This window comes from Sander lucioperca, chromosome 9, assembly GCF_008315115.2.
Source record: "Sander lucioperca isolate FBNREF2018 chromosome 9, SLUC_FBN_1.2, whole genome shotgun sequence".
Lineage (NCBI taxonomy): Eukaryota > Metazoa > Chordata > Actinopteri > Perciformes > Percidae > Sander > Sander lucioperca.
Window position 1 is genome coordinate 40602022 of NC_050181.1, and position 19443 is coordinate 40621464.

General features: G+C 40.3%; 2 protein-coding genes across 2 annotated transcripts; both read right to left on the bottom strand.

The window, feature by feature from the left end:
* Positions 1-117: 117 nt before the first annotated feature.
* On the bottom strand, positions 118-4592 carry LOC116055054 (solute carrier family 22 member 13-like). The gene is made up of 10 exons (XM_036005749.1): positions 4186-4592; positions 4004-4107; positions 3756-3910; positions 3461-3629; positions 3059-3179; positions 2074-2168; positions 1767-1981; positions 1574-1682; positions 1284-1490; positions 118-566 (listed from the first exon to the last, which is right to left on the bottom strand). Exons 1-10 carry the CDS (start codon positions 4558-4560, stop codon positions 491-493), a joined length of 1626 nt encoding a protein of 541 aa, XP_035861642.1. The 5' UTR covers positions 4561-4592; the 3' UTR covers positions 118-490.
* Positions 4593-5833: 1241 nt separating this feature from the next.
* Positions 5834-17626, bottom strand: LOC116055056 (serine/threonine-protein kinase OSR1-like). Its single transcript, XM_036005750.1, has 17 exons — positions 17326-17626; positions 16553-16665; positions 14683-14791; positions 13949-14090; positions 13047-13102; positions 12692-12801; positions 12489-12590; positions 11988-12121; positions 11813-11861; positions 11642-11707; positions 11304-11426; positions 10799-10834; positions 10500-10643; positions 9494-9599; positions 9325-9393; positions 8320-8384; positions 5834-7725 (listed from the first exon to the last, which is right to left on the bottom strand). Exons 1-17 carry the CDS (start codon positions 17393-17395, stop codon positions 7651-7653), a joined length of 1569 nt encoding a protein of 522 aa, XP_035861643.1. The 5' UTR covers positions 17396-17626; the 3' UTR covers positions 5834-7650.
* Positions 17627-19443: the final 1817 nt, after the last annotated feature.

Consider the following 19443-nt stretch of genomic DNA (forward strand, 5'->3'; position numbering starts at 1 on the left):
AGAAAACATGCAATATAACATCCTCTGTGGACTCTTACCCCTGCTGTGTTTACATTCCCAGATCAGTTTATGCATTTAGGCTCATTCCTCTGTTCTCCACTGCCATTTTTTTTAATCTTTGCTTCTGCTACTGTGCATGATCAGCCCTACCTTTCTTGGTTCCTCACTAATTCCTGCGAAGACATATTTCTTGGCAACAGCCATTAAGCTATAATTCAATGCTAATATAGCTCAATAAGAAACACTGGTAGTGATTGTAGTTTCATGGAGTTGCTGACTGCTTTTTACTTAAATAACAAGTCAGAAGTATGTTCTCTACCAGTGTTTTATTTTTCCCACAGAACAGTAATGACAGCAGTAAAGAAGACATACATTAGGTCAGTATATGAGAAAACACACTGGATGACTCAGCAACAATGAAGTCAAAATACCATCCAGATAGAAATACGCACAACAAAAACATCTGTAATAGAAAAATACGGAATTCCAGCTAGAGTTTGGTGGATTTTCTGCTGTTGTGTTCGACCATGTTGGAGTCATTTCCCATCTTCTTGGTGGTCATTTTCCTAGAATGAAAAGGAAGACGACGTTAAGAGACATAATTCTGACCTTCACCTCTTTGACTTTTTGGTAAAAAATATTTTATCTTTATATTATTCACTACCAGTGTGTTTATGTGTGGCTTTTCAATTAAACTTGAAAAAAAAACGACGAGTTGCAAAATTGTCAACAAATTGTAATTTTTGCATTTTGGTTTCTGTATGGATAAAACAAACAAGATTTAACATGTTGGGAAGGGCAAGCTTGTTAAATGCAGTTGTAATGTGGATGTATGCCCCTGGTTGGCCTGTAACAAGTCTATATCCTTCACGTTCCAATTCCGCCGGATGCATGTATTTCGCCGATGTCCGTTTCCTTCCGCTTTCTTTGTGTTGGAATTTTAAACTCTGGTGGATTTATGAGGACTATGGTTAACTGCTCCTCAGATCTCTGCAGGGTAAATTAAGACAGCTAGCCAGACTATCTGTCAAATCTGAGTTTTCATTCGCACAACTATTTTGCAGCGGTTCCGTGCGGAGCTTAGCGCCGCCCAAAACGATTGGGATTGGTTTAAAGAAATGCCAATAAACCAGAGCATGTTTTTCTCCCATCCCGCAATGCTGTGTGGACTAGCCAGACCCTCCTCTGCTCCGCAGCGTGTGGAAGGGAGACTAGCCTGTAAATGACCCCCAATAAAAGCCAATATTGCCACAATTCCTCAGTAAATCAGGCAGCTTTCTTACCTGATGCCCTCGGTTTCATTAGTTGAATCAGGAAGCTCTATTCTCCTGGTCTCTGGAAGCAGGAAGACAAGAGCTCCACTGATCAGTGTAAGGCTGCTGAAGACTACGATGGGTATGGACCAGTGGTATATGGCCAACATGTTGAGTAACGGAGACAGCATGCCTGCTCCTCTATAGGCTATGGAGCCCAAGCCAACAGCTGTTTGCCTGAAAAAGTGGAGTTCACTTTCAAATATATACTTAATGTAGAATCTGTAATTACATATTTTGTATACTCTTATTTTGTGTACCTGACAGAAGTGGGAAACAACTCCTGAATGTAGACCATACATACTGAACCGGCCCAGTTCAAAAAGAACTTTCCAGTGGTAACAAGGGCTGTGATAACAACAGCGCTGTCTGGAATGAATTCAAGTGTATTACACCACTGACAGTTAGATGGATGTATCCTCATGCACTGAATGTGAAGGACAGGAAATTTACCTCGAGGGAAAGCCAGGGTTAAGAGGCAAACCAAACTGCCTACCAGGAGGGTTGACATCAGGGATTTCCTTCTCCCTATCAACTCCAGAACCCAGATACAGAGGAGATGTGCTGGTATCTCAGAAATCCCAAACAGGAACTGAACCAGGAAGATGTTCAGACCAAACTTACCCACATTCAGAACGAGGCAGAAGTAGCCGAGATTGAATGAAAACCTTCAAATCACAAGAACACAACAACATGATACAATTTAATTGGATCAAAAACTACATTCAATACAAATACATCCAAAATGTGCCTAACTTACCAAGCAAAGGATATAATGAATAAATATTTCATCAGGACTGGTGAGGTAAAAATGGCTTTCATTCCTCCACTTTCAACTTCTCGTTCCCCAGTTACCTGAAGGGCAAATGTAACATTATTACAGAGTAAAACACAGCAGTTTCATTTACTGTAGGAACTGTTTTCTTTCTACCGAACTACACCCACCAACCGTATCACTATCACCGCGCAGAAGGGTGCAACTACTCATGGATGAGAGGCTCGTGACAGTGCGAGATGTAAACGTTATTATTATTTATTTATTTTTCTTAAAGATTATTTTTTGGGGCTTTTCCGCCTTTAATTGACAGGACAGCTAGGTGAGAAAGGGGGAAGACATGCAGGAAATCGTTACAGGTCAGACTCGAACCCTGGACCTCTGCGTCGAGGCATAAGCCTCGAAGTATATGTGCGCCTGCTCTACCCACTGACCCAACCCGGCCACAAGATGTAAACATTATTGGTGTCCTCCTTGGCTGAGCTGTTACGTTAGCTTGCTCAGGTGAGGTAGCAGTATCAAACTATTCTGTCTGGGCAATGATACATAGTTCCTACATAAAACTGCTCACAACCAGTTCTGTGGATTATCATGAGTCATAATTTCTGGAAAGAGACATTGCTGTTGAGTTTTTCAAACTTGTTTTTTTGGCGCTTTGAGCACTAGTGCCATCTAGTTCTATTATATTGGAGAGAAAGCCGACATCCTACGGCCGATATCTCCAACACAGGGCGACTCACACCAAAACAATGTAGACTGATAAAAAGCACTACATGTAAGAGGAAAAATATGTATTTTTGATTTTCGGGGTAAACTGTTCCTTTAAACATGACACCTGTTAAAAAGCACTACTGTGCCTAAGTACAGCCACACAGAGGTGCTAGCAGGGCTGTAAACGTTTAAGTCTTGTTTTTCTGAGGGATCATTTAAGTCTCAAGATCAAATGTCATTACAATTAAATCTGACCTACCTCATTCAGCAGATTCTCTGGGATTTTTTTTTTATTGATTGCTGCAACTCTATGTATCAATTTATATGCTTCTTTGGTTCTGCCCTGTCCAAGCAACCACCTTGCAGATTCAGGAATCCACCTGAAAAGATGAATCGCAATCCAAATGTTGGAGTCACTCACAAACTATTTCAGTCTTGTATTCATATAAACGTATTCATGTGTCAGAGTCTAATTCAGAAACTGATCTACCAACCAGGTTAATTACACAGCAATCTTCCTAAACACACTGGTTTTGCATTATCTCAGCATGTGAAGTAACACGAGAGCCTTTGTACTGTAGCTATGATCAGGAAGTGTGTTATGTCTAAATACAGCACTGAGCAAAAATAAAAAATAAAAAAAGTATTAAACATCACTTACCATATGTACAACAATACAAAAGCCTGTGCTCCTGCAATGACAAACTGTGCTATTCTCCAGTCACGGATAGCATAGACCAGACCAGCCATGGCACACTGTCCAAGAGCTGAAAACATCTGGCTCATACAGGAAGCAAAGGACCTTTTGGAGACCCCAATCCACTCTGTAGCTACAAACAGAATTTAAACACCAAAATCACAGCAGAGTCAGAATAAATTAAAGAACAGGACAATTCCATGCTTGGGATATTGACAATAAATCAAAACACTGTTGGTTAGATAAAAAGAAGTCATACCTAAAACGGTGGAGTTAATTCTATATCCTCCGAGTGCAGCTCCAACTATGAACTGCGACACTATGTAAACGTAGATATTTGGAGACACACCAGCAACTATGACGAATATTAGCAAGAGGACAGCTGGTAACTGGGTGGTTCTCCTGCGGCCGTACCTAAAGTTTAGAGAGTGGGTGTCCGTCAAATAAACAGTTGTAAGGTTTAGGTCTCCTTACACTTTGCACATATATCTTTTTCAAGTGGCTTACGATTCAGCTGTAGGTCCGAAGATGAATGAACCAACAAGTAGACCAGACATGAAGATTGTCTGCACAACATTAGCCATGTTGGACTTGTCACAGACAAGATCGAACTGCAAAACAGTCAAAATCAGTAGGGCAGTCAGCACAGGTAATACCAAAGAAACCACAAATCACGCATCTTCACTTACATCAGTGACTATGGTGGCTTCATACAGCGTGTTGTAGTACACCCATCCATTCTGGCACCCTGTGGTCTCATTGAGTCCGAACTCCCTGATGTCACCAATGTCCCAGTCCACAGGGACAAACATCTGACACCTGCTGAAGGTCCCGTCCTCCTGCCGGGGCAGAGTCAGGTTCAGCTGATCATCTGTGGTCAGGTTAGAGTCGGCCTGAAGGATCCAGTCTGTGTTACAGTGTCGCTCCGGATCTGACTGGATAAAAAGAAAACTACAAAACAAAACAGGCAGTAAGACATTTGGTAAGGTCAACCCAAAAATGATGAGCTTCTGGAAGAAACCAAAGTCACCGATTGTTCTCAGAATCTCTCCAAAATCCACCATTTTCAGACAGCAGTGTGTATGTGTGAAACTAACTCGGGGAGACTTTTCTAAATGGAGCTCAGGTCAAAATAAATGTTTAACCCTCTGACTTTAGTCAGTAACTATTTCCAGTCCAAATGGTTGACCTGTTAAAGCTAAAAAATAACAGAAACTGAGCTTTAAGAAATCATATTTCAATTAAACATGGTCCTCACTCATTGAATTCCATCATGTGACTTTATTCAGCTACTAAAATCATGTGCATGTGACATTTTCCAATAATCTATACATGTCAAGGAATCTCTTGTATGTCATCACCACCAATATTCCACTTCAAATTATGCATTTGTTGATGTACACATTTTCATAATCAATGATATTTTAAAAATATATAATGATCTGTAAAAAAAAAAGAAAAAAAAAAAGAAAAATCAATTAAATGATTAAATTATTACTAATCATTCAGTGAATCCTAAAGAGCCAGAACGATGGTTTTCTGATGAGTAAACAATAAAAAGGGAAAGAAATGAAGATGACTTTCAGCTCAAAGCCTTTGATGATCAATCATTTTATCACCAAAACCACACATACACACAGGGAAAAAAAGAAGTGTAACCTGTGCCAGCCCGTCTTATTAAAATGACATTTGATCCGTTCGCCTGGGACAGGTTTCGGTGAGAAAACTGCACGTCATGACATCAAAGCTCATGAGTGCGATAACAAGCTAATTCCAAAAATACGTATGTTAACATATCAATAAGGTGCCAATTGAACAAATCATTTTTGCATGATTAGTGATGCTCTGAAAAAAGCAAACAATGGAAAACACTACAAAACAAATTCAACTCTGTGTACTGAACGTGAGGAGTATCAATCTGCCTTAATCCATATTTACAAGTAAAATGTTCCTTTTAAATGACATGTACACTTAAACAGTCAATGCATCTACATTGTTACATACCTCATGACATTTGTGTGACAGTGCATGGAGTTGCCATCATACGTACATTTACAACACCTTTACATACACCATTTACATTAGTACCTAACTAGGAGCTATTTCGCAGCCCTTTGCACATGGTACAAAACAACCATACAGCTAAACAGGGAGTGACAACAGTGATCTGTTGGTGAGTGTTTATAAAGCAAAGAGACTACATTACTGTCAAAATAATTTGCCTAGTGACAAAAAACTAAAGTAATACCTAGCCTCTGGAGACATTTAAAAGGTTGACTTCACCCAATATATGAACAATTTACCTCTAGTGGTATCCAGACATGCAGATAGTTTGGGTTTTATTTGTTGAGGTTTTGAGAGATCCATCTCAAGATTCCTGCTGCCCCTCAAAACAATGCAGGGAAATGGAATTTAGTCTGTGGTGCTCACAGTCTTCAACAAAAGTCTAAAGCCGTGCTTAGCAGCTCTGTGAGGCTGTACCATTGAACTAAAGGCTAATGCTCAACATGCTAATGTTCACAATGACAACATGCTGATGTTTAGCAGGTAAAATGTTCACAATCTTAGTTTAGTGTGTTAGTATGCTAACATTGGCTAATTAGCAGTAAACACAAAGTTCAGCTGAGGCCAATGAAAATGGTGTAAGTTTTGTAGGTATCTGATCAGAAGCCAAATTGAAATTTTGACCTGCTGGTGGCGCTAAAGGAAAACTCTAAACCACTAAAGTTAGTAGAATTCATCCTTAGGGCTATTTAATAGAGGTTGCAAATTGCATGTCAATCCATCCAATAGTTTAACTTTTTAAATAAGAAGTAAAAAGTTATTTCGGTCTGGCCGCTAGCATGGCTACGATCAACATTCCATTCACCTCCATTTTAACAGGGTGTTGCAATTTGGGTGAACAGCCCGTTTAAACTTTATTCCACTGTGGTTGAACATTTTCAGTTTTTGGGCATGCACTGCACACCTTCACAGAAGTTCATTGTCAGACAGCCTGTAACACGAGCAGCTCCAGACTCGACACACAGTGCCAGCATTCAGGATTCTTGCCAGCTGTAAGATCAGTAATTGTAAACAGGCTAAATGACCCCTCTACACAAGGACAAAGAAAAATGCAATTCACTTAAATTCTCACTGCAGATTCCTAAAACTGCCTGTTTGGCTGGTTGACTTCATGAACTCCTAGTGAGGAACAAGCACAAAAAGTGGATTTATTCAACCAAAGAGAAATATTAGCAACCAATGATCACACACGGTAAAAAGAAAACACATATTGCATAGTACAAGAATGTTAGGCAGATCTCAATCTGTGAAAATAATCCTGTCTTTGAATACGCCATCTGACAAAGTGTTGTAACTGCAGTTATGGGACAGAGCAGTTAGTTGATTTGTGTATATTTGAGTGGTTTCAGCTGTGCAGTCAGAGCCTAAACTCTTTGGTTATGTTTTGACAAAACCACCACACCCCACACACCTTGGGCTGCCTTATACAGGAGGAATCCGATAATTTTCTTATATCCTACATACAAATCCATCTGAATTTACAGAATTACAAAACTAAAACTATGCTACAGTGTGTTTCTAAGTTATTTGTATCAGTGTTACTGGAGATTTCTAACATTTCTTAAATAGGCGTACATTAAATACACCTAATAATCACAGATAGACTCGAGTTTTCACCGAACACACTGGTTAAATCTATAGTTTAACTAAGGCTTAACACTTTTCAATTTCAGTGTAGCATAAAGTGCCATATAAAGGTGGCACGACACTCTTGTGAGTTTTGTGGCACAGTTGATTTAAAAAAAAAAAAAAAAAAAAAAAAAAGGCAATCACTTCCAGTACTGGCAGGAGATGGTTTGGATTGTGCTTATGTATGAAGAGGAAGAAAGAAAAGAAATTAGGAGTTGATATAGTTGATTGCATCTCTTCTCCCATTTACTGTATAAGCGCACTGTAAACTTTTCAAGTGTGATTCCTGTAATGAACTGAGCCTTCTCAATGTGGTCCTCATGCATCCTGCAGTAGCGTCACACTCCTGCCAGCTTCCCGTCTCCTCCTCCTCTCTTTGGCAGCTGTGGTTTCTTGGAATTGACTACAATGCAGCTGTGCAATACCATTAGTTCTGTCCTCTGTTGATGGCTCTACCTGACTTAACTGATGCTGAGCTGCGCAAATCCAATGAGTTTAATATCATCAGGAATTTCAGACTCCTCCACACCAGATGCCTGCAAGAGAGGAAACAACATTATAGACTGTACTGTTTAAATCTATGAAAACAATAATTGATCACACCTGTAGAAATATATACAGTTCAATTGTATTTATAGTGTCAAGTTATCTCAGGACACTTTACAGATAGAGTAGGTCTGTGCCACTGTATAATTACAGGGTATAAATACAGGGTTCCCACACCCTCTTAAACATCAAATTCTAGGACTTTTCAAGGACTTCCTAGGCCCAATTTCCTCAACTCTAAGGACCCAACATTAAACATGGGCAATTTTTTAAACATGGATTAAGATTTATTTCTGTTACAAAACACTGAGAATTTTATGACAACTAGCAGGCTTTAGAGATGCTCACACACAACAATTACAACGAGAGAGGCTTCGCACTGTGCTGTTACAGTGATGGCAGACTAATGTGGTCTCAAGCCTTTTCCAACCATTTATAGCCCATTTACTAACATAAGTAAAAAAAAAAATTAAAAAAAGATCTTTAAAAAAAATCTATTCAATCAAGGCCTTGATATCCCCCCCCCCCCCCCGAATAAGAAAGTTGTTTTATATTTTCATAAATGTTTCTGGCTATGTACTTACCAATTTAAAAGTCACATTTTTGTTACTATGAGGATCATCAACAATCTTCTGCAGATTGGCAGCGACTAGACAGATGATAAAAGGAAGTGAGAGGACCATGTCAGATGACCAGCTAATGCAATAACAGATGACAAGACTTTTCCATCATGATCAGTATGCACATTATAAAATCATTAACCAGCAGTATTCAGCTCATACAGTGCCAGCACATTTGCTACAAATCACATACACTTAACATGTTAACAGAGATAAGTAATCTATCACAACGAACATCATAAACTTTGCATTAGATGCTATGATGTCAGAAAACTAAATCCAGAAGTACATTAAGGTGGCAAACACAATAACGTGAAGCTGCTTGCATGAAAAAGTTTGTTAAAGGTCCCATGGCATGAAAATGTCACTTTTTTTTAACATTAATATGAGTTCCCCCAGCCTGCCTATGGTCCCCCAGTGGCTAGAAATGGTGATAGGTGTAAACCAAGCTCTGAGTATCCTGCTCTGCCTTTGACAAAATGAAAGCTCAGATGGGCCGATCTGGAATCTCCTCATTCTGACGTCATAAGGAGCAAGGTTACCGCCCCTTTCTCTGCTTTGCCCGCCCAGAGAATTTGGCCCGCCCATGAGAAAGAGAGAGACATCATGGCTTGCAAACAAGCAAAGCATGGCAGTTGGTCAAGGCCACACCCCCACCCTCCAACTTGCCCCCCCCCCCCCTCCTCCTCAATAGCATTTAAAGCTACAGACACAGAAATGGCACATCCTAAGGAAAGCTCATTGTGGGACTGGCTCTAGTGGCTCTAATTCTGCACCAAGGCTGAATTTCATGAAAGAGACTTCAGATACAGTATTAGGGGACCACTAAGGCCTATAAAAGCATCCAAAAAGCAGCAAGTCATAGGACCTTTAACTGTGATTGATTACATATGTCAAGCAAGTTTCAAGTGAACTGACTTGACACTGATAATATCTCATATATCATACGGTGCTATTTCTTAAACTTACCAATGACCAAGTCCCTCCCATCAACCAGACCTGCTGAGACTAACTCCTGAGAAACTCCATCAGCAGAATCTGAGGGCAGACATGGAGAGGACAAAACAAAGTCTTAGACTTGAGACAGGAGCCTCTTAGAACATGATAAAAGAGGAAAAAGCTAGCGGAGGCACCCTACCTCTGCCGGACATGAACTCAAATCGGATGTCGTTGAGTTCCTTCTTGGGGTTCCTCAGTCTCAGCACGAGGCTGATGGGAACACTGGCATTGGCTGCAGCTGGATCCTGCAACAGCACCACAGTTAAGCATTTTCTGTCCAGCACTTCTGGTTAGAATGCACAACAAGGAGGTAAAAACACTTGATATACACTGATGATACAAGGTGATTTATGTGCTGCCAAAGTCACCCTATTTTGGTTGTTCTGTTTCAAGTTATTAACATTTCACTTGCCCATTCATGCTGCCCACGGCCCACCTACTCTCCCTGAGAGGGGACGTTAATGCATGGTCATGTCATGTCCCGCCAGTAGCTCCGAATTGCAGGGAGGTGCTTGTAGCTTTAATCATTGCTGTGGTTGGAGGTTTCTGTTGTTTCCATTGATGGTCTAGAGTTGTCATGCTTATTTATCATCTATTATTTTAATATGAAGGGGCTGTAATGCCTTTTGTAAGTGCAGTAGTGAATTAGGGCTTCACAAATTAACCCTTATTTGACAAAGCATGGTATGTGGAGGTTTCAGAAGGTGCACTGTGGAGCTTTTTTTAACCACAAGTAGCACTATGGAGTCAGGCCTTTACAAGTGGATCACCATTTTGTTTGTAATGGCACACGCATAAGAATGCCCCCCAAAAAAAAAGGCAGTGAAGAAGAGTACTGCAAGCTAGCAATTAAGGACATAAACAATGCTGATTTCAAACTTTTCAAGAAAAATCTGCTTTCCAAATGTGTATTTTATAAAAATAAATCATACAAGAAAACTCCACAGAGCTACTTTAAAGGCTTACCAAATAGCATTTACAGTAGGCCCAGTTATACACGATAAGATTGGTTAAACTGGTCCATTTCCTACTGAACAGTTCTAATAAATCTTATGAAGACAATACTGAAATCAGCAGCAGTAGTGCTATGGATATGCATTATGGTTTTTACATAGAACCTGCCCTAAAGTGTGAATGTTTTTTACCTGAACAGTGGGTGCATGTGAAGGGCTGGCTGTTTGAGTGGGAGCCTGTGGTGGAGCATCCTCTCCTGTCTGGCCCACAGTCGCAGGGCTTTCACGTGCAGCACCGGGTGGCTGCAGATGTGAGGAGCCAGCTGGTGGGAAAAGCTAAGAGACACAATTGCAAATAATTCAGCGGGTGTTTTCAGTTTTACATGAATGGAAAACACAAAGACACACATAGGACAGTCATGCAGATCGCTCTGTCAAGGCATTACAATAAATCAAGATTGTTAGGTCACGTCCACTACAAATGGACTCACCTCCATGTTCTCGGAGCCGTCCTTCACTCTGGGGGACTGCAGAATGGACATGACAGATTGTCAGGATTAAAAACATGCAATTCTCCTTTTATCCCCCCAATGTATGAAGTTTTGTAGGATTGAAGGAATTTGACACAAGGTGACTTTAAACACAGGTCTTAACTGAAATCGCAGTTAAGATAACAGATAGGAACATCCAACACCAAGACATGAATTGAGTGTGAACACATGTTGGAGAATAATTTGAACAGGTGGTCTGAGCAGGTGTCTAGTTATTCTCAGTTCTCCTGATCATGATCTATTCTTGGAATCTGGTGTATCTTTTGTTGCTTTACCTACACTTGAACAACACTGACATTGAGGCCAGAACAAAAACACACTCCAGCTTAGCTAACAAATGGTCAGACTAACAGTCCAACATCACCATCTGCTGGCCATAAGGATGCTGTGTGCAGTGAGAAACAACTGAATTGACTGTTTGGGAGACACTGGCATGCAGTCTCACCCGCAGAGCTGCCACAGCAGCTTTGCCCTCCTCGCTCTCCTCGTCCAGCTCATCGTCGCTCCACTCCCAACCGCCGTCCTCCGTCTTGTGGAGGCGGCCACTCGAGCCGGGTACACGACGCACCTGCATAAAAAAAGAAAGATGCAACACTAAATACTGACACATTCATCAACTCTTTCTGGTTAATCCTTGCCAGCATGCATTAGGCAGAAAGTTTGGAAACTGGGACACACCCTAAGACAAGACAGCACACCAGTGCAGAGCAATACAATGTTACAGATAGACATTCAATCTTCAACTAGTGTGCATTCACAGTGTATTTATAATGACTTTCAAACCTTTTTGGATCGCTCCGTTATTGTTGGACCTTTGTATAGAAGCCTCTCCTGCAAATACTCGTTGTTCTGTAACACAAAGACAAACATTTCTCACAGGATCTATAAAGATTCTATCTAAAACACAAAACAAACCATGTCAGTTTATTTTAATAACAGTGATGTACGGCTCACTTTGGCTTTTGTGAAGAATTTATGCTTCAGCAACTCGGCTGCAGTTGGCCTAAATAGGAAACAAACACATGGCTCTTCATTATATTCATTACACAACTGGGGAATCTAATGGAAAGAAAAACAAGCACAACTTTAATCTGACATGAGGCAAAAAGGGTTTGAGAACTAAACTGACCTTTTTTCTGGATCTTTCTGTAAACACAGGGAGAGCATCTTCCTGAAGGACTTGCCATACTTCTTCACCATGTCCTTGTCTGTGATGCCCGTCTCCAGACAGGGTGGGTCATTCTGCAAAGTCAGCATCAGCACCTACAGACATGCACAGTTCAGCTTCAGTCAGTAAAGTCATATAAAATCAACTGTTAATTTTAAACTGAGGGAGCTTTTTATCAAAGCCACTCTTTGCAGACCGACTGGACAGAAACAGACGATTGAATACAGACGATTGACTACAGAAACAGACGATTGAATACAGAACTCCTTAAAATGTTATAAACTCCTAAAAACGTTTTTTGTTAGAGCTGTTTAAAATTGTATTTTTTTTCTGGTGAAATAAAGAAAAATAACATCAGAGGTAAATCAAGCAGACAGCTGTAGCTTGCCAAATGTAACCCAAAGAGACAGTAGATGCCTTACTGACATGCAGCAGAACACCAGCAGGCACACACAAAGTTACCTTCATTGGTGGGTATTTGTGATATGGTGCAGCCCCAGTGGCCAGTTCAATGGCTGTTATCCCGAAACCCCAAATGTCGGCTTTGAAGTCATAGCCACGGACCTGCGGATTAAAAACATGTCTTCCTTTTATCACAACTTTTGAGGCATTACTGAGAGAAAACAGACTAAGAAAAAGAAGTCATCTTTAAAACAAGCCAGTACCTGCTCCATAACCTCAGGCGCCATCCAGCACGGCGTCCCCACAAATGTCTTCCGAACCTTGTTCCTAGTCATGTCTCCTCCCGCTGCTAGAAAGGCACTCACACCAAAGTCTGTGGAGTGTGTGTGATTTGGAATGTATGTCAGAGAAGAAATGAGAGAAAAGCTATTTAAATCACTTAAATATGTAGACAAACTAATCTCCAACAAACAATGTGGACCTTGTTTGCTAAGCTAGATAATGTATCAGAATTTTGAAAACACAAATTTAAACAGAAACTGTCGACAGAGAGACATAAAACAGTAACTAAGCAGAAAGGCTGAAAAAATAAGTGAAACACAATGGAAATCACTGTACCGGCAATTTGCACCGAGCCATCGTCCCCAAGAAGAATATTTCCAGCTTTTAGATCCCTGTGCATGACAAGAAGGAGAATTGAAACATGATAAACAATTAAGATGTCACAAATCAGTGGGTGCACCAACAGAGGAGTGGTGAGGCTGTGCGTACTGACTCTGCAAAATGAACAAACACTCTTCACTGTCAAGCACAAACAAGTTAAAGCTGCACCTGTGATCGGCCCCATTTTAAACCACCTGATTTCTGTTTGCATACATTAAGTGCAAACTATGCACAAAAACGGGAGTGGATTAACCTGAATATCTTTGAGTTGTGGACAAAACAAGACATTTGCGGACGCCATCTTGGGCTTTGGGAAACAATGATCGACATTTTTCACCATTTTCTGACATTTTATAGACCAAACAACGAATCAATTAATCGACAATAAAAAATAATCATCAGTCGCAGCCCTAATCAGCAAATCAAATAATTATTGGACTTAACAGTGTAGTAGTACATCAAAAAATAAATTTTTTTTTAAAAGAATATCTAATTTTTAAAGCCACACTAATGTGATTAAAGAAAAATCTTTATAAGAAACATGAGCCTGTTAATTTGAAACAATTACACTTGTTATATAAAAAAGGCAGTGAACGTATAAAGGACGTTTTTCTCAGTGATGGTTCACATTGTTCCTGGGAGGAACTTTAATGAAAACAAACCTCCTCTATTATGCAGTTTCACAGTATTAAATATTGAAGGAGTGAGGTCTAGTTCAAAACCACACGCGCATATGCAGAGATGTAAGGCTCAGTGCCAGAGAGTGTGATGATGGGACGTACTGGCTACCAGGAACACAGTGTACAGTGATAACAAGGCATTGCTCTGCAGCATGGTGATGCATCATTCAGACTCACCGATGAATCTGCCCGTTTTTGTGAAGGTACTCCAGCCCCTCCAAGACTTCTTTCAGGATGGTGGCGATGCTAGCCTCGTCCAACACTCCGGTCTTGTGCTCGCCACGAGAGATGATGTGCTTGATGATGTCCAACACTGAGCCTGAGAGAGGCAGAGGCTTGTCACAAGGCATGCTGACAGTACATGATGAAAGGACTCTCCAGTTTGGCAAGTAGTGAAAGGCACACCGAGTGGTAATTATCTGATAGTGGTTGGTACTGTATACAAAACCCACGGCTGTGTCCTGCTTCCTAACGCAACAAAACACCGCCTGACACCAGCAACATCAGACCTCCTATACCTATAAAAGAGGTGCCCAAGATTTTAAACACAGTCCCTCCGACCTCAATCAGGTGATGTAGCATGTCGCAGTAAAGCTGCTGAATAAAAGTGTGCCATGTGGAGAAAATAACACCAGTGTAGTCTCATGTACCATAAGCCTAGTAAGAGGAAATACAAGCAGAGGGGCAAGATCCACTGCTACTGGCACAGACAAACAATGAGCAATAAGAGAGTATTGAACAGGATACATTTTGAATTTTTACGTTTGTTATATGAACTACCAAACACTGTATCCCAGGTTCATTTAAAAAAGAAAGAAAGAAGGAGGCATGACAAAGAAAGTCAAGTCAAAGTCAAGGTGAAGATAAGAGTCAGCCAAGTCAGAAGTTTCTTTAAACATTACAGCACTTACCACCACTGAGCAGCTTCATCACCAGCCACAGTTCATCCTTCACCACAAAGGAGGTATAATAAGACACGATGTTCGGGTGGTGGCACTGGCTCATAGCCTGGATCTCTTTCTACACAGAGAAGGAAATATGGGATACAAGGTCACAGGAGAAATGGTGCGATATAAAGATCCTGACGCATCGCATCTTCTTTTCTATTTAATTACTGGACAACAATCCCCTCACTCATTAAATATGCAGCCTTTGCGTATTTGTTTCCCCCGAAGCTTAATAAGTCTTGTATTATAATTCATAAAAATGTAATAATTTCTTCTGACGTTAGCTTAGTTGTTCTCTATATCAGGCGTCCCAAATGATGCAGAATCCCTGAATTACTGTATCACAATATACACTGGTATTGCAATATAAAATCAGATATAACCTGGTCAGATTTGATCAATATCACCTACCCCTACAGTGTTAGCCAAAGTTTTGGTTTGTCAGCCAATCAAATGGGTGAATCACAAAAGCCTAACCCATAAAACACTGACTGATTTACCTTATATGTAGTTTCATGGGTGTTGAAAATGCAAGGGGGCAAAATCTTGCAGAAATGTCCAGCAAAGCTTAAACTTTCTGTTGCAAATGCATCTATATCCTATTCACATGCTTTCTGAAGATCTGATGAAATCACTTGTAGGGTTGGCCATCGAGAACCAATTCCTACTTGGAATCGTTTCAGAAATTACAAAATTCCAGTGGAATCGTTTCTTTATTGGAATCGTTTAGAGGATTTGGTTTCAAATCTGATCATGGGTTCCAAATTTAACATGCACAAGTTTCGGTTTCCGTAGCGACCAGGCGCTGCTTGTGTTGCAGCCTTGGAGCACAGTAGGCGGAGCTCTAGTACAGCTTTATTTTACATACCTGCAAACTAGTCGCTTTTCGGCGAAAATCGCCGTTTTGAATGGGAAAATGTCATCCATGTGAATCGTGTAGATCCGAAGAGTTTTTATTTGTGGGGGGATGGGTGGGGAGGGGACTGTACAATTTCCCATAAACAGGAGTTTCAAAAACCTACTTCGGTCTTCTTCACAATAAAACATCTTTGGTGATAGGTCACGCGAGTCATTTGGCCAATCACAATCACTGACATTAGTTTTGAGGTAAGTGCTGCATAAAATGTGTCACCTTTTTCAGGTATGATTTTACATTGGAAAAGCCCTGTCAAACTGCAAACCACCACTGAATCAAAATAAAACTTTCCTCTTATTTGTGAAATAAGCATGTGACCCGTTTCAACCCCACCCCTCAAAGAATCGGAATCAGGAATCGATAAGAACCGGAATCGAAAGGAAGAATCGCAACTGGAATCAGAATTGTTAAAATCCAAACGATGTCCAACCCTAATCACTTGTAAATAATAACATGTTAAATATTACCTATCATAAGTTGTTTAATCATGTATCCACTGTCTTGTGTAGAACCCATGGTTCACTATAGGAGATTGGCAGATTCCAGCTGATAACTTGGTGGTAATAAGCTGTCACAGAGTGATGAAGTGTGTGTAGGAAACTGACTTTACTCTTATCTCGTCTGAGTGTTTGCAGTTGTGTCACATTTAAACATCAACATTCAAAAGTAAAATATTGTCAGGATGTTTCTGTGCTCATAAGGAAATACATTGTTGCACAAGAACATATTATTCATTCACATTTTATTTGTCTTTACGGGGTGTGTTACCCAGCTTTAGTAGTCAGTGGTTGTTGTGGTATCAAGCTTTTGATCTGTTCTTGACTGATCTGACCCCACCAGCTCACACCACTCCCAGCAATCTGACGTAAAGAACATCTGGACGCAGATACTGGCCCAGACATTTCTACAGTTTCTTACCAGGAGCTCATCCATGCTCGTTTGACACTTTTCCAGGTTGATGCGTTTGATGGCCACCTTCTCCTTTCTCGGCTTGCAGTACGCTGCCTGGACAACTGCAGTGGCTCCGCTCCCTGAGAACAAAATTAAGAGTGAAACCATCACACTGTAGAAGCAAAAGAGCCTTTGGCTTTTGAAGTCAGAATATGACTCAACTAAATCGTTTATGTACAATGTGAGAAGCTGCAAAATTTGAGTAGAAACTAGTTTCTAATATTTGGGACTAAGGTAATTTACAGTATTATACAATACTGTAATATAAAGCATCAATCAGTCCAATGCTTTTGTTCAAAGTCACCAGTCACGGTACCTGAACTAAAGTATGAATGACTCACTATAATCCGTGTCATACCTTCGGCCGCAGAGCACCACCCTCTCCAACAATTGACGAATCTTCACGCACTAACGTTATGGGCTAACTTGCGTTAGCTAGCCGTTAGTTAGCTTAATGCTGACTGAGCCATCTCACTTTAGCTCGCCAACTAGCAGAAACCTAATTAATAAATTTGACCTAGCTAGAGGGACTCTGCAGAACTGTTAACCTTCCGGTCATGTAGCTAGTCTAGCTAGGTTGGAACTGGCCTTCTGTTAGCTACAGACTTGCAATACTAGTTGGCTAGTGGCAGTTAGCAGCTGACACCGCGGTAGAGACTTCTTATATACAGTCTATGGGTAGAGACAGGGGAGGCTAGGAAGCTAACTTTAGCAAGCTAAGCTAAGCTAACGTTACTCACCTATCACCTCATTGAGTTCATAGTCATCCCTGTCGATTGACCAGGATTGAGAAGACTGGTCGTCTGCCATGGTGTCGTTGTTTGAACGGTGTAATCAATGTTTCTAAATAACAACAGAGACGCTGTCTGTAACAATATCTTTGTAATTACTCCATTCGGCTCCGATGATGCTGGCTGCTGCTGTTCCGCTGACAACTCCTACCGCTCCTGTCAACACAACCTTACGCACGACTGACGCATCACGTACGAATTCGAAGGAGGAGGAATAGAGATATCGCCATCTTGAGTGTGGCAAAGGCTGTAAAATCAGAAAGCACATGGAGGTGGAAGACAGTAATAAGTTACTGAACTGTACTTCATGGGCCACATGGCATGCAGGTTAGTTGAAATGTTTTCGTCTTCAGACAACAGATACTCTCCGTAGTAAAGGTGTGCAGAGTAACGTTACAACCAATAGAGGGCGCTAACGCCTCTTCTTCGTCTTCTTCTTCTGTGTATTTTAACGGCGGTTTGCATCCATTGCGTTGCACTACCGCCAACTATTGGTGTCACATTTCACCTACAGTTGCCAGCTAGTTACTCAGATTCTGTCCAACAACTCAGCCACCGTTAAAGATACCTCCTGCCTTGTTCACCTCCTCCACATTCCAGTATGTTTCCCAATCCAGTTCCCCTCAATCCTGCTCTTCTCATTCTCTCCATCATGACCCTTCTCTCTAACATATATTTCCTACATTTAGTTCAAACATGATTCACGTGCTAACGCCTCTACTAATTGTGTGCCTTTTGTACTTTTTTTTTATTGCACAATTTTTTTGCTTAGTCGTGTACAGTGACATTTGAAAGACCTTGAGGAAAAAAAACACAAGAATAGGTGAGAGAAGTATTCTGATCATTTATTTAAGTGAAAGTAGCAGTAGCAGTAACTTACACAATAGAAACACCATTAAAAGTTAAGTCCTGCCTTCAAATTGTTACCAAAGTAACAAAAGTATAAGTAGGCCTACTACGTTATTATTTATGCAGAATGGCCCGGTTGTATCCATAGACTGAAAAAAAATTATTTTACATTCTATGGTTATGTCATATTTTTTGGATTATTGATGCATCAACATAAGTAGCCTACTTAAATGTTGTAGCTGGTCGAGGTGGCGCTATAGCCTAAAATGCTGGGTAGTTTATAGATAACAATTCATTATTTATTTTTTTATATAGTCATGTAGCCTATGTAGTGTATGTAACATCTTAAAAAGTGAAGTAGTAGCTGTTAAACACAGTGAGTGAATGTAGTGGAGTAAAAAGTACAATAAGGCTCTAAAATGTAGTGGAGTGGAAAAATCAAGTAGCATAAAATGGAAAATGGAAATGTTCAAGAAAAGCACCAATACTGTTTGTCAATACTATTGTCAATTGTTGACTGAATGTAGGCTACTGGTCTATATATTAGCAAGTAAATAGCTGACAGATTACAGTATGTTTAAGGTTTATTTTCAGACAGCTTTAATCTTTCAATCTCCATGTTGGATTCTGGAACTTGCCAAGAAGTTTAATGAAAACCAAATGGACAGTGCACTGTGCTAAACACTCACTAGATGCAGTGTTCATAACTCAGTGTATTTTTATTTTTTTTTTTAATATTTGCAGTAGATCAGTTGTTTACATATTGTCTTTGTATTTATTTAGCCATTTCCTCTTTGAGCTATATCCTTTGGTAACCCAAGAATTACATAATCTAGGTTACTGAGACAGTGCCGTGAGACATGAGGATGTTTTTGCAGAAGCGCAGCAGAACTATGGATGGTATCTGTGGTAGGAAACAGTTGCGCCTGTTCATGCTTGTTCATCAGTCACATACACCAAGGAAAGACACATACTTGATCAACAAGAGAAGTCATTTAATGTTCTTGTATGTGATGCATTCTATTGCTTTCCACTGATACACATAAACTGTTGCTGCAGAAAGACTTTTCAATTCAATTCCATTTTTCTTTATAGTCTCAAATCATAACAAGAGTTATCTCGAGACACTTTACAGATAGAGTAGGTCTAGACCACACTCTATAATTTACAAAGACCCAACAATTCTAGTAATTCCCCCAAGAGCAAACATTTAGTGCG